General features: G+C 42.6%; 1 protein-coding gene across 20 annotated transcripts in view; it reads right to left on the reverse strand.

Moving 5' to 3' along the window:
* Nucleotides 1-8,992, reverse strand: part of PUM1 (pumilio RNA binding family member 1) — a 128,155-nt gene extending 119,163 nt beyond the window's left edge. For 18 of the 20 annotated variants that reach the window (XM_036868441.1, XM_036868433.1, XM_036868423.1 and 15 more), the window contains exons 1-2: nucleotides 8,875-8,992; nucleotides 4,916-5,289 (exon numbers count right to left, since the gene is read on the reverse strand). In XM_036868441.1, the coding sequence (XP_036724336.1) occupies nucleotides 4,916-5,278 (363 nt within the window). In that variant the 5' untranslated portion in view covers nucleotides 5,279-5,289; nucleotides 8,875-8,992. Of the gene's footprint in view, nucleotides 1-4,915; nucleotides 5,290-8,874 lie in introns of those variants that run through there. The other 2 variants (XM_036868397.1, XM_036868404.1) reach the window with 2 other exon arrangements.
* Between the last annotated feature and the right edge of the window lie 5,217 nt (nucleotides 8,993-14,209).

A 14,209-nucleotide genomic window follows, 5' to 3' on the forward strand; every position in this document is an offset into this window, starting at 1 on the left:
CCCTATTTTCCCATTACTGCATCTCATTACCACCTATCCTATAAATTTTTTTCTTAATTCCACAACAAAAACCTTTTGAAACAAAACAAAGTAAAGATATATCATAAACTGCTGCAAGGTGCCATCTCGGAGGCACATACATCTAGTACCACACAGCATTAGAGAATGAATACTTTTTTTTTACACTGGAATCTAATCCTTAACACCGGAAAAATCGTTCTTAAAGTTATACTCAAAGAAAACCTGCTGATGATCCTTTTGAGCAAGTATGTAATGTTTTAAGTCTCTGTGAACTCCAAATATAATGAAAAAGGCTCCAAGAGTACAAGTGAAACAGAAAACATTGAAAAACATGAAAGCATTGATTACTCAGCTTTAACACATGTTAACTAAATGCCACTGGCCCAAATGCTGAGGAATCTAAGCAATCTACCCAGAAAGAAAAGAGACGCATGGTCTAACAGAGTCAAAGAGCAGGAACAACAGAAAAAGATCTCCAGGGAATGAGGAGATTCTCAGTATGGGAATACTTGGGTTCCCTCCCAGTTTAACATAGTATTTATTAATTATAAAGTGTAAGGATTAACTCACAGCTACCGGAGATTAAGAAAGATAGACATGTCAGGATACGACTAGAAGACAACGTTACCAAGTGGAAAAAAAAGGGGGGGGGGTACAAATAATAGAGTCAGAAAGAATCTATCCACTGAATTCTGCCTGGCTATCTAGAATATCTCCCACCAGCTGTCAATCTATGGTGGATACTGATAACACCTAGCGCCAAAAGACTACTAACAAAAGCAAGAAAACTCTGGAGTTGTCCTCTAAATTTCCTTTCTCCCAGAGTTTTTAACCTATCTCTGCCCCTTAAAATCTAATACAGAGGCCACAGTTCAACTGATCAACCTTAAAATTTTTTCCCTATTTCATCACACACTTTATCTCACAACAGTTTACAGAGAAAACAGATTTCACAATGAGAGAATAAAATAATCACAAGTCAAAGACCTGACCCTGGCTTTCACATGATGAAACCTTTAGAAAGATCTGAAGTTATAAAAATTACTGTTAAAATAAATATGTAAGTTTTGTAAGCAGCATTTTTAAATAGTATTATTTACTTAGGGAGACGTGTTTTCCTACGTGTGTGTTTTTTCTTTTTTGGCGGAGCCACACAGCTTGTGGGATCTTAGTTCCCCGACCAGGGACTGAACCTGGGCCCTAGCAGTGAAAGCGCCAAGTCCTAACCACTGTACCGCCAGGGAATTCCCTCTAGTGTTTTATACATAATATCTTGATCCACATCCATTGTCTTATTTACTATGAGTAAATTTTACAGGCCAAAAAAGAAAAGAAAAATTCATGGTACTTCTTTCCCTCACTCCCCTCCAAAGACCTCAATCTGGCCCAAAAATGAGGACTTCAAAGTTTCTAACTGTACCAAACACAATAATTTTATGTATTAAAACAAGTGATTCTTAATATGTTTATATTCTTAAGGTAGAAAAGACAAATACAGAGGACTTCCCTGGTGGCCCAGTGCGTAAGACCCTGGGCTCCCAATGCAGGGGGCCCAGGTTCTATCCCTGGTCAGGGAACTAGATCCCACATGCATGCCAACTAAAGATCCCGCATGCTGCAACTAAACATGCCACAACGCAGATCCCGCATGCTGCAACTGAGACCCCCCCACCCCCGGCACAGTGATTCTCCACAGAGAGATATGCCTCCCACTCTTCAATTATATTACACTCTCTACACTCTCTACTGCTGCTTGAGCAAGTGGCCACTACCTATTGCCATGTGTTTCTCAGCAGGACAGCTGAGCTGAGATTCACTGCTTGAGCTGAGATTCACTGCTTTACCTGAGTGCAAATATGAAGAACTTCGTGGTCTTCCCTCATTCAATCAACACAAAAACTTCATACACCTCCTGGGAAAGGGGCATGAAAAACACAACATTCTCTGCCCTAGCATAGTTCAGTCCAGGAGGTTAAGCTCAACACCAAAACCAGTAAGTTACAGTACACTCTGATGACTGTAGGAGAGGTAATTTGTGGGTGGCCCACACTGCAACATAGCAACTACCCTAATGCAGTTCCCTAAGGCTATTCATTATACCACGTATCCAGACCAACAGAACTGTGTATGATGAGTGCCAATTCCAAGTTGGGTCACTGGTTTAGGACCCCTTGGTATGAACAGGTTTTGCCATTTAACATGAACTGTGGTTTGCTAACTGACCCGGATAAAACTGGTCAAAAAGTCAGATGTGATTCCGTATGATGTGGCTCAGCACTAGAGCCCAGAGTAAGCCTTCACAGCACAGCACAACCAGATTTTAGATCTTAGAGCTCTGCTAAGGACTGACCCAGAGTCTGACTTGCCCACCTAGCGAAGAACAAGCCAAGCACCTCAATTCTCCTTTCAGCTTTTACCCATCAGCCTATCATTAGAAAAGCCAACACAAGATTTTACAGATCTATAATATCTATAAATTTACAAATTTATCTATAAATTATAAAATTAATATCTATAATTTTACAGATCTATTATAAATCATAATACAGATTTTAAAAACCAACGTTCATGATTTTTAAACAATGTTTAGCCAAATAACGCAAAAGTTACAGGCCTTCCACCTTTGCCCCCTAGACAGATACCATCCAAACCAAACACCTCCCACCTTGGTCTCACTCTACACACACAGCTGCCTACATCTCAAATTCAACAGCTATTCTACCAAATTTAATTACCTTGTCCACAAACCAGATTCCCTTCTATATTCCTTTTCCTCTATTACTTTATTTTCCCAGGGACCAAAACTTTCTAATTCAATCACCAATTCTGTGCATTTCTGGGTCCCATCCCATCTTTTCCACTGCTCACACCAGGGCTGTTACAGTAGTTATTGAATTAGTCTCAGCCCTCACCAACTCCAATTTCTTTTTTTTTTTTTTAATTTATTTATTTTTTAATTTATTTATTTTTGGCTGTGTTAGGTCTTCGTTGCTGCGTGCGGGTTTTGTCTAGTTGCGGAGCGCGGGCTTCTCATCACGGTGGCTTCTCTTTTTGCGGAGCACCGGCTCTAGGCATGCGGATTTCAGTAGTTGCAGCACGCGGGCTCAGTAATTGTGGCTCGTGGGCTCCAGAGCACAGGCTCAGTAGTTGTGGCGCACGGACTTAGTTGCTCCGCGGCATGTGGGATCTTCCCAGACCAGGGCTCGAACCTGTGTCCCCTGCATTGGCAGGCAGATTCTTAACCACTGCACCACCAGGGAAGCCCTCCAATTTCTTATTGCCAACTCAACCTTCCCAAAACACCACTAGATAAAAGCCACTCCATACTTACACAATAAAAACTCCTGCTGCTTACTGAATTAAACCTTAGCCTGGTATCCAAGGCCCTTATCTTTATGACAATGTCCTTTTTCCCCAGCTTTATTTTAAGGCCACAGGATTAGGGGCTTATGCATTCAATAACTTTCTTCTGACGCTCTATCATATGCCAAATTCTAGGAACTGGGATACTGAAATGAATAAAATTTGATCCCCACCTCCAAGACTCCAAGCAAATAGGAAACAAATATAGTACCTTAAGTAATAGACACATAAGATAAAAAGTGCCCTAAGTGTCAAAGAAGCCCCCTATACCTCATATTTCTTAGTACTGCTCACCTACACATAGTAGATGCTTACGAAGTAGCACTGATGATTGTTCCAATAAACCAAAGACCTATGATCAATATGCTCAATAAATTTCTGTTGACAAATTCCACCTCCCCATTTCTACTATGGTAAAGAACTGTGGAACACTGGCTGCCTGTCCTGGAAGGGTCAAGGGGAAGCACAACTGAGAGCACAGATTTGCAAGCGTGCGTGTGACTGACTTGTTTCTGAAGAACAGAAGCACTAGAGGCCTCATGAAAGACGTCAGTTCTTTTTGCTGGTCAGTACTCAGATACCCGCAACATAAAATAAACCTTTGCAAATTCAACCTATACCCAATTCCAAAGAATAGCCGGATGAAAACATTCTAACCCTTTCATCACCATCAGGAAGTCAGCAAACACAGCTAAACTCTCTTCTCAGTAAAATATGCTGTGATTCCAGCTTTGGTCTTGGATTAGTAAAAGCAAGCATGTTAAAATTAACCAAATGAAACAAGTGCTTAGAACAAGAGAACAAAGATGATTAAAACTTAAAAGCCACAACCACTCCTCTCTATACAAAACATTAGATATATCAGTTCCATTTCAAATTTCACTTGAGCAGCTGATTTTTTATCAACTTCCTACTACTTTCAACCATAACATCTTAAAAACAAAAGTCACCAACACCCAACGGGAAAAGCTCTAAAATATGTATTCGGGCTATAAACAGCTCAAACAGACCTTAAAAGATTATATGTTAAGAGCAAAAAAGTATACTCAGAAATGCAAGGTGCACATTAGAACAAGCTTAAGTCTTTTTTTAAATGAATTGGTCCTTTGCTCTTTAGCGCCAGAACGATAAAATGACTCAGTGACAACATTACAACAATCATCCTTTAAAACAGTGATCCCCAACCCTTTTGGCACCAGGGACCAGTTTCATGAAAGGCAATTTTTCCACGGACAGGGGCGGGGCGGGGGGGTGGGGTATGGTTCAGGTGGTAATGTGGGCGGCGGGCAGCAGGGAGTGGCAGATGAAGCTCACCTCCTGCTGTGCAGCCCAGCTCCTAACAGACCACAGCCCGGTACCAGTCCGCGGACCAGGGGTTGGGGACCCCTGCTTTAAAACAAGTGACTGTTTAGTTTAGACCAAATGAAATCTTTAGCAATTAAGGCTTTTAAAGACATTCACTGAAAGCAGATATCCTAAGTGGACAGTGATTATACAGAGTTTCAAAGCTGAAATAGTGAACTTTTTTTACCTGATGTTCTGCATGAATGTTATCCCCAGTAGGCCATCGATGTTTGCTATTATTATAGCCGCCTCCACCACTTCCTCCTCCCCCAAGCTGCTCACCATGCTGCCTCTGAAAGAAGTAGTCCACCATAGCGTCGTCCTGGGAACGGCCTGCAACTCCTATGGATCCTGGGACAGGGCTGGAGTGTGTCCCAGCTGCAAGAGCCTGATTTGCAGCTGGTTGTGGCTGCGCTTGCGACCCTGTTCCAGATGTCAAAACAACAGGCATGTTGGGATTAGCTGGTTCTTGAGGGTGATGTTTCAGGTGGGGGCTGAAAGAGTCCTGCCAAAGCACTGCTTTTCTCTTCAAGACACATGCAACGCTCATTCCACCAACACCTAAGGACAAACAGGTTACAAATGTTTAAAATTTACCTTTTTTAAAACATAACTTGATATATGCACCAAGATAAAAACGTGAGTCCCCTGGCTTTTGCAATATATCATCTAAAACCAGTTTCTACCAAGCAGCTAAATGTTTTGCAACATACACATAATTTTCTAAACCGAAACTTCGGGCTTCCCCGGTGGCGCAGTGGTTAAGAATCCACCTGCCAATGCAGGGGACACGAGTTCAAGCCCTGGGCAGGGAAGATCCCACATGCCGCGGAACAACTAAGCCCGTGCGCCACAACTACTGAGCTCTAGAGCCCGAAAGCCACAACTACTGAAGCCCACGTGCCTAGAGCCCGTGTGTGGCAACAAGAGAAGCCACCTCAATGAGAAGCCCACGCACTGCAACGAAGAGTAGCCCCAACTCGCCGCAACTAGAGAAAGCCCGCACGCAGCAACGAAGACCCAACGTAGCCATAAATAAATAAATACATACATACATAAATAAACCAACCAAACCCCATATATAATTAGCAATGACTCAAGAGTGTCAAAAACGAAAGGATCCGGGCTTCCCTGGTGGTGCAGTGGTTAAGAATCCGCCTGCCAGTGCAGGGGATAGGGGTTCGAGCCCTGGTCCGGGAAGATCCCACATGCCGCGGAGCAACAAAGCCCGTGCGCCGCAACTACTGAGCCTGTGCTCTAGAGCCCGCGAGCCACAACTACTGAAGCCCGTGCGCCTAGACCCGGTGCTTGGCAACAAGAGAAGCCACTGCAATGAGAAGCCCGTGCACTGCAACAAAGAGTAGCACCCGCTCGCCGCAACTAGAGAAAGTCCATACGCAGCAACAAAGACCCAACATGACCAAAATACAAATAAATAAAATTTTTAAAAAAAGAATAAACATCCTGATAAAGAAGCATTCGCTTCTCACAACTAATTCATGTTCTGAAAACAGGAGTAAGAAGATTTGTAATTTGTTCAAAGCCTAATTTGGAAATGCCTAGTTTCAGTTAACAATTCCAATCCATCAGAACTTTACTGGAGTAGTCCAGCTTTCTACACTTCGGTTTCTGCTTTCATGAACAGAATCATGTTCATGCTTAAATACCAAAACCGGAAAGTCATAGCTGTGTTTACCATTGGTACTAGCAAAGTCCTAACCAGTCTAATGCCTTCCTGTTTGATTTTCAAAAGAACTCACTGCCCTCTTATTACCAATAGTAGCCAGTCCCATTTTCTTCCACAAGGGAGTATCAAACCGTCTTTGTTGTAGAGCTAACCAGGAGGCCTAAAACTCAAGTTTTACCACTAAACTACAACCTCCCTGAACCTGTTTCCTCATCTAGAAAATGAAAAAAATTCTTTCTCTGTGACTCACAAGTTTTTTTTTTTTTAATCAAGATAATAGATATAAAAGTTTTTGGTAAATTCAAAGTCACCATGCTGAGGCCCCAGGAATTCAGTTACCACCAGTTAAAGCAATGGAGCTCCAGTCCCTAAGAGGATTCCTAAAATAGAAAATGCAACCTTTTCTGAAATAAAAGATTTGCCTTAATACTTATTTAACAAAGAACTTCCGAATGAAAAAGGTATTCACCACTGAAACACACCCGACCACAACTTCATTCTATCAAGGCATGGGGGGGAGGGTTCCTATAAAAATGTTCAAACAAAACAATTGGCTTTTGTAAAGCTATCTGTATCCCCTGAGACTTCCTGCTTTACCTAATGAGGCAAGGCAGTTTCTCAAACAAGAGAAAATCTGGCAGAAGGGACATTTTGAAAGTGAGCAAATATCTAAGCAATTAACAAGTGTCTTGGGTAGTTTTGTAATATCTTGGCAACTACAACATAAAAATTAAGAAATCAGTCACTTAAATAATAGAAAACATTTAAATTGCTGATGCCTTTTAAAGAACTCTCAAACCCACTAAAAAGTTATGTTAGCACTTGAAATGTGACTTCTTTTTACAAATGGTACATTATAAAAATAAGTATTTTTAAGCAACTAAAAATAAGTGCTGATTCTAGTTTTCCACAGTTTTCAAACTGTTTACACCAAAGTTGTTTTTGTTTTGTTTTGTTTTAGTATCACTAATTGGCTTTATTTCAAACAAAGGAACATGATCTAATCTATCTCCACTGCTCACCTTTTATTTACTAAAATGCTTTCTGGTTTAAAAGGTGTTTATTTTTACCACACTGGAAAAAAAAAAAAATTCTGTGGTCATAAATTTATTTTAAAGCAGTTCATCTCAAACCCAAACTAAACTTCAAACACAACTTCAAAAAGCCGTGGCCTTGAACAAAATGAATCCAACTGTGGCTAAGGCAAAATGCTCAGTTCAGAATCCAGTATTCCCCAAAAATCCAGATAAAGAATCAACAGCACCCAAGAGTGTTTTATAAAGTTAAAACTAGCAACGGGTCAAAATGTTTATTTTGCTTACTAAAACTGCATCGGGAGCCACCCACCTCTGTCTTGGTGAGTTTTGATTTTTTTTCATAAAACAAACAACAAGCTAAAACCACAAGCCTACGGTTTCAGCAATAACTGACTTTAAAAGAGAATCCCAAAAAAGCCTCATAAAATCCCATTCTTAATCTCAGGCAGAGTAGGAAGTGAACGAATTGATACAACTAAGAACAGTGTTCTCTTAATTGGACAATGAAGAGTAACAACCTTTCAAGTTACGGAGAGGATAAAACCTTTCCAGATAATGTGGGGGAGGGGGGAATATAGTGGCGGGGGTGGGGGGGGGAGTACGGGAGCGTATTCCTCACTTGACGTGGGAGTGGTACCGACAAGTATTAACAAACGATCTAGGTTTACCAAGGACGTCCATGAGGACTAAAACTATCTAGTATTGTGTATCTGTTTACCTACTACGAAGACATGAACGCTTCTTAGAGTTAAGACAGACACGCACCAACACAGGGAGGCTCAAAGAGGAAGAACCCACCAAAAACAAGCTCTCACAGAAACAAAAGGCCACAAGTACCCAGGAGCCTAAAAAGCGATCTGAAACTTCCTGATCGCCTACTTCTCCACATTTAAGGCTCGCAAAGTTCCCCCATCGTGGGTCTCGCCTGCAGACGAGGGCCACGGCTGCTTCTAAAGCGATTTATTGTTCCTCCTGCTTCGGCGCTGCCACGGAAGCTCAAGAAGTCGAAGAAATCCACAGTGGCACAGAATTACACTTCATGGCCACACAGAAGACTCGGGGCTTCGCAAACCCATCAAAAAAGCAACCCAAATGGCAACATCAATCTTCAGGGGTTCCAACGGGGACGAGCAGAAATGTAGAGACACGTCTATGCCCTGGGCCCGGGCCTAAACCCCCGGCATTTTCCTCGCTTCGACCCCGCTCCCCACCCCCTCCCTCCTTTGATAACAATAGGGGCCTTGCTGCTGACTCCAAAACATGTACGAGGAAGAGCGAGTGAGAAGCCTCAGCCAGGGCCCCGGCGGCTTTTCCAAAGCCCTTCTCACCCCCCCAGCCGCTCTGAAACACCAATACAAAGGGATAATCTGCTCGCTGGGGGTCCGAAGCAGCGTTTGGGGCTGGCGGGGTGCGGATACTTACGGGCGGAGCGGTAGGATGAAGATGGATTTCAGCCCCCCGATCTTCTCTCTCCGGCGCTCTCGCTCCCCCTTACCTTTCACTCCGACAACATGGCGGCCCACTGGGGACTGGGCTGGCGCTGTGCATCATGGGATAGGCTCGGGCCCCGGCCCTGGCTGTGGTAGCGGCATGTGCGGAGAAGGCAGGCGGCTCTGGAACAGGTTGCCTGGTTGCCATGCCAACCCAGGGCCTGTGTGAACTTGGGAAACTCGCAGGCAACACCACCGCTGCGCGCGCGAGTGGCCGCCCGCGAGAGGAGCGCGCGCCGTCCCCTCGCGGGCCGCCGCGGGCAAAAGGCGGGGTCCCGCGGGCCCGCACTGGAGCGCCCGCGGTGCCCGGTTCCCGGCCCAGCACCGCACGGAGCTGGGCACGCGGTGTCAGGGTAGTGACCTTAGCCGAGGCGCCACCCGCCTCCGCGCCCTCCCTATTTCACCTCCAGATTGTAACGGCCTGCAGGATTAATGGACGCTTATTCCAAGGCTCTGGCGGGACAGGAGCTGGGTTCAAACCCCTTTGCTGCAACTTTCTGGCTCTGTGGACTTACTTAATCTTCCTGCTTCCATTGCCCCATTTGTAAAATGAAAAGGAAAATGAGAATTGCTACTTAACTCTGCCCTGAGGATTAAGTGGATAATATGGCTTATTATTCCATTTAATAATGTGAAATGCTTAGTACAGTGCCTGGTACTTGTAAATAGGCCCACTATAGAATTTGCGGGGTCTAGCGCAGAATGAAAGTGTGAGGGCCCCTTGTTCAAAACTGTTAATGAGGGCTTCCCTGGTGGCGCAGTGGTTGAGAGTCTGCCTGCCAGTGCAGGGGACACGGGTTCGAGCTCTGGTCTGGGAGGATCCCACATGCCGCGGAGCAACTGGGCCCGTGAGCCACAACTACTGAGCCTGCGTGTCTGGAGCCTGTGCCCCGCAACAAGAGAGGCCCCCACAGTGAAAGGCCCGCGCACTGCGATGAAGAGTGGCCCCCGCTTGCCTCAACTAGAGAAAGCCCTCGCACAGAAACGAAGACCCAACACAACCATAAATAAATAAATAAATAAATTTAAAAAAAAAAAAAAACTGTTAATGAATTTCAAGTTGGAGATAGCAGAACATTAAACCCAAATCAAAGATGCAAAGCTGACCTTGTTTGTAAGCACTCATTCAGTGTTAGCCGTTGTCATTCTGTCCAGTTCCGAAAATGAATAGAAATTGAAAATGGCCATTTGATGAAAGTGACTTTTCAAAATCAGTAGTATTTCATAAGATATAGTTTATATATAAAACTAAACCCAAGATGGACTGAAAACATAAGCAAACCACAACACTATAAAAGACCAGAAGAGGATATAGGGGGAGAAAGCTTTTTAATTAGAGAGGGGAAATGTTTATAATGAATCAAAATCAATAAATCCCTTTAAATATTGAAGGAAAATTAAACATTTATATAGTAAGAGTGCCACCATCAATGAATAAGCGAGAAGATAGCTTTAAAATATTGTAATACTCGTGGTAGACAAATGGTTAATCTTCATGATAAATACTGAAATTCTCTAATCAGTTAAAAAAGAGCAATCCAGACATAGAAACCAAACTTATGTTTACCAAAGGGGAAGGGGGGGAAGGGATAAATTAGGAGTTTGGGATTAACACATACACACTGCTATATATAAAATAGATAACCGGGAGTTCGTGATGGCGCAGTGGCTAAGACTCCCTGCTCCCAAGGCAGGGGGCCCAGCTTCGATCCCTGGTCAGATCCCACATGCCGAAACTAGGAGTTCGCATGCCCCATTGAAAATCCCGCACGCGGGAACGAGGACCCGGCACAGCCAAATAAATAAATTAAATTAGATTATAATGATGGTTGCACAACTCTGACAATATGCTAAAAACCACTGAACTGTGTGCACCTTAAATGTTGAAGTTTATATTATTTGAAATATATCTGGACTTTCCTGGTGGTTAAGAATCCGCCTGCCAATGCAAGGGACACAGTTTCGACCCCTTGTCCCAGAAGATCCCACATGCCGCGGAGCAACTAAGCCCCTGCGCCACAACTACTGAGCCCGCGAGCCATAACTACTGAAGCCCACACGCCCTAGAGCCCGTGTGTGGCAACAAGAGAAGCCACTGCAATGAGAAGCCCACGCAACGCAACGAAAAGTAGCCCCCTCTCACTGCAACTAGAGAAAGTCCGCATGCAACAACAAAGACCCAACTCAGCCAAAAATAAATAAATAAATATTTTAAAAAAGAAATATATCTCACTAAAGCTATAAAAATGAGAAAAAGTGAATAATAAAAAGAAATACAACTTTGAAATATAATATTTTCATCTATTAAATACACTGGCAAAAATTTAAATGATCATTAATACCCTGTTTTGGCAAGTTTTGTGAGAAAATCAGCACTCATATTGTTTATATTGTTTGAGGAGATATTCCTTTTTTATTTAAAAGATAAAAGGGTGAGATTTTTATTTCTGAAAAAGAAGATAAGACTTGAAAGTTAAAGATCTGCTACTTCCAGGCTATGTGACCTTGGACAAGTTCCTGAGTGTCAGCACCCTCACTTGCAAAATAAGGGTACATACTCACAGGACTGTTCCAACGGTTAAATAAACTAACATATATAAAGTGCCTGACAGAGAATTAGCACTCAATAAATGTAGCTGTTTTATTGTAGTTGTAGTCCTGTATTCATTTCTGAATCCCCAGAGAGCAGCTTAGTGCAAGGCACAGAGTCATTGCTCATGAAGTGTTTGTTAAATGAATGAATTCAACAGCCATTTAGAGTGATAACTCTCAAATCCAATGGTCCTAAAAGTAATATGTTGTATTCAAAGATCCCAGCTCTTAAGCCAGACCAGAAATTACTTCCTTACCTCTCTGAGCCTCCAGTTTTCTCCCACGGAACATAACGTTAATATAACAGCACTAAATGAAATAAAGCAGATAAAGCATTTAGCCCCATGGGGCCAGGACAGTGGAATGTGCTGAGTAGCCATATTAGAAAAACATATAAGAGGAGGAAACTTAGCAGACATGAGAAAATTACAAAATTTCCAGAACTTTACCAGGCTCTGTGCTCCATGATGTCATTCTGAGATCCATGATTAGCTCAATTTTAAGCTTTAGCTTTCATTACTCAGTCAGAGATTCCATTATCAGTTTAGCCACAGTCATGAGGTATCACACCCCATCCAGGCCTCTCCTCCATCCAAAGCCCAACAGAATACCAGCCAGCCATCCCTGCTTTCCCTTAAGGAATTACTCTCAAAAAACCTTAGGCCCCCGCCAGGCCCCAAAAATAACTCTATCAGAACATCACCTGCAACGAACTCATGAGACATCCTATTATCAAATGCTTACCTGTGTCCCATGCACTATAAGACTTTTACATACATTATTTCATTTAAAACTCCCCAAATACCTATGACATGAGCAACATTATTATTCCCATTTAAAAATGAGAAAACTGGGACTTCCCTGGTGGTCCAGTGGCTAAGCCTTCACGCTCCCAGTGCAGGGGGCTCGGGTTTGATCCCTGGTCAGGGAACTAGATCCCACATGCATGCCGCAACTCAGAGTTCACATGTCCCAGCTGAAAGGATTCCGCATGTCATGACTAATATAAAAATAAACAAATAAATATTAATTTTTAAAAAATAAAAATGAGAAAACTGAGACTTGGGAGGTTATGGAACCAGATTAGTATTTATCCAAGGGTGTTATCTAAGGCTATTTGCTGAGAGTTGTCTGTTCAGGAGGTTGTGGAAATCATCCCTAAATCTTGAAAATCTCCACAATTCAACTGATTAAACCCATGCATAACAGATAATGTAATCAATCTTTGGGAGTTTTCAAAAACCAAGAATCTAATCAAACTGACCTGGGATGAGGATTAGGGTGGATTTGGGAAGGGTGTTTTAATCTAATCAGTAATCCATTCCATTGTAACCTAATCAGACAAAGAGAGATCTCAGACAGAAACATTTAGTGAAGACCATTCAAGAATGCCTTTGTTCAAGAATTTCAAATGTTACCTCTTCCTTCGTGTGGAAGTGGTTCTCCACGTATGGTCTGAGGCTCACCAGTGAGTCAGCAAACTGGCCATGCTGACAGCTGAGAACAAATCCTGGAGTGGACAAATGCTGTTCAATTCCACAGACTTTCACTCTCTCTTACAGCCAACTGCTATGGGGTGGTAAGTGTTACTATAATATTGTATTTGTAAACTGAATATAAAGCATTCTCAAGCAAAGTTGGGACACCCCCAATTTTCTGGAAAGATGCTTTGTTATCAGTGTTGATTTGATTTGCTTTTTCAACTGTGTTACACTTGTGTTTTTGTATATTTGTAGACTCTCCCTTGGGTGGCACTTCCACTCTTTGTTTTGGTATTTGGGTAATTGTTACACTGTTAACATTTCCATTGTCATTCTGTTTTTTAGCAAATCTTGGTTATGAGAGTGCTTTTCCCATAGGAACGGAGGAGGGAGGGAGGGTTTGGGCTTCCAGCATTGGTGACTAAGTAATTCCGATCAACTCTCCCACTGAGGAAAACTAGAAAACTGGAAAAATCTGAAAATCTCGTCTTGAAATCATTGGAAAGTTAACAAGTTAGTGAAGAATTACTGAGCCAGGATCTGGGAAAGGAGAGAGATTGAGGAATGTAAGCCCCATAAATAGGACTACTTTTCCAGGTGGGGCATTTCTTGAGACGTAGTTTTCCTGAGAGGTAGCTAAGAGACAGAATGATGCTTACAACAGCCTTGGGTACTTAGCAGAACAGAGATTGGAGTCCAGAACCTGCTAAGAGAGAAAGCACCTAGTAAACAGCTCTCACTTTGGATTGGGATCCCAACAGACTGTACCCTAAAAGCAAAGGTGAATAGAGTAGACAAGCTCTTACAAAGACTGAAACTCAACTTCAAAACATCTCAAACACTGAAATTGTCTTAAAGTGATCCCAGAGTGCCAGTGCCCAAGTACCTGGCAGAAAACAAAGTGAGGGACTTCCCTGGCGGTCCAGTGGTTAAGACTTCGGCTTTCAATGCAGGGGGTGCAGGTTCCATCCCTGGTCGTGGAGCTAAGTTCCCACATGCCTCACGGCCAAAACACCAAAACATAAAACAGAAGCAATATTGTAACAAATTCAATAAAGACTTAAAAAAAAAAAAAAAGTGGTCCACATTAAAAAAGTCTTTAAAGGAAAAAAAGAAAAGGAAACAAAGTGAATCCTCTCTAAAGATATCATTATCTAGGCCTCAAATTATTTCTATGAACACATGCAAATATAA

Source organism: Balaenoptera musculus, chromosome 1 (genome assembly GCF_009873245.2).
Source record: "Balaenoptera musculus isolate JJ_BM4_2016_0621 chromosome 1, mBalMus1.pri.v3, whole genome shotgun sequence".
NCBI lineage: Eukaryota > Metazoa > Chordata > Mammalia > Artiodactyla > Balaenopteridae > Balaenoptera > Balaenoptera musculus.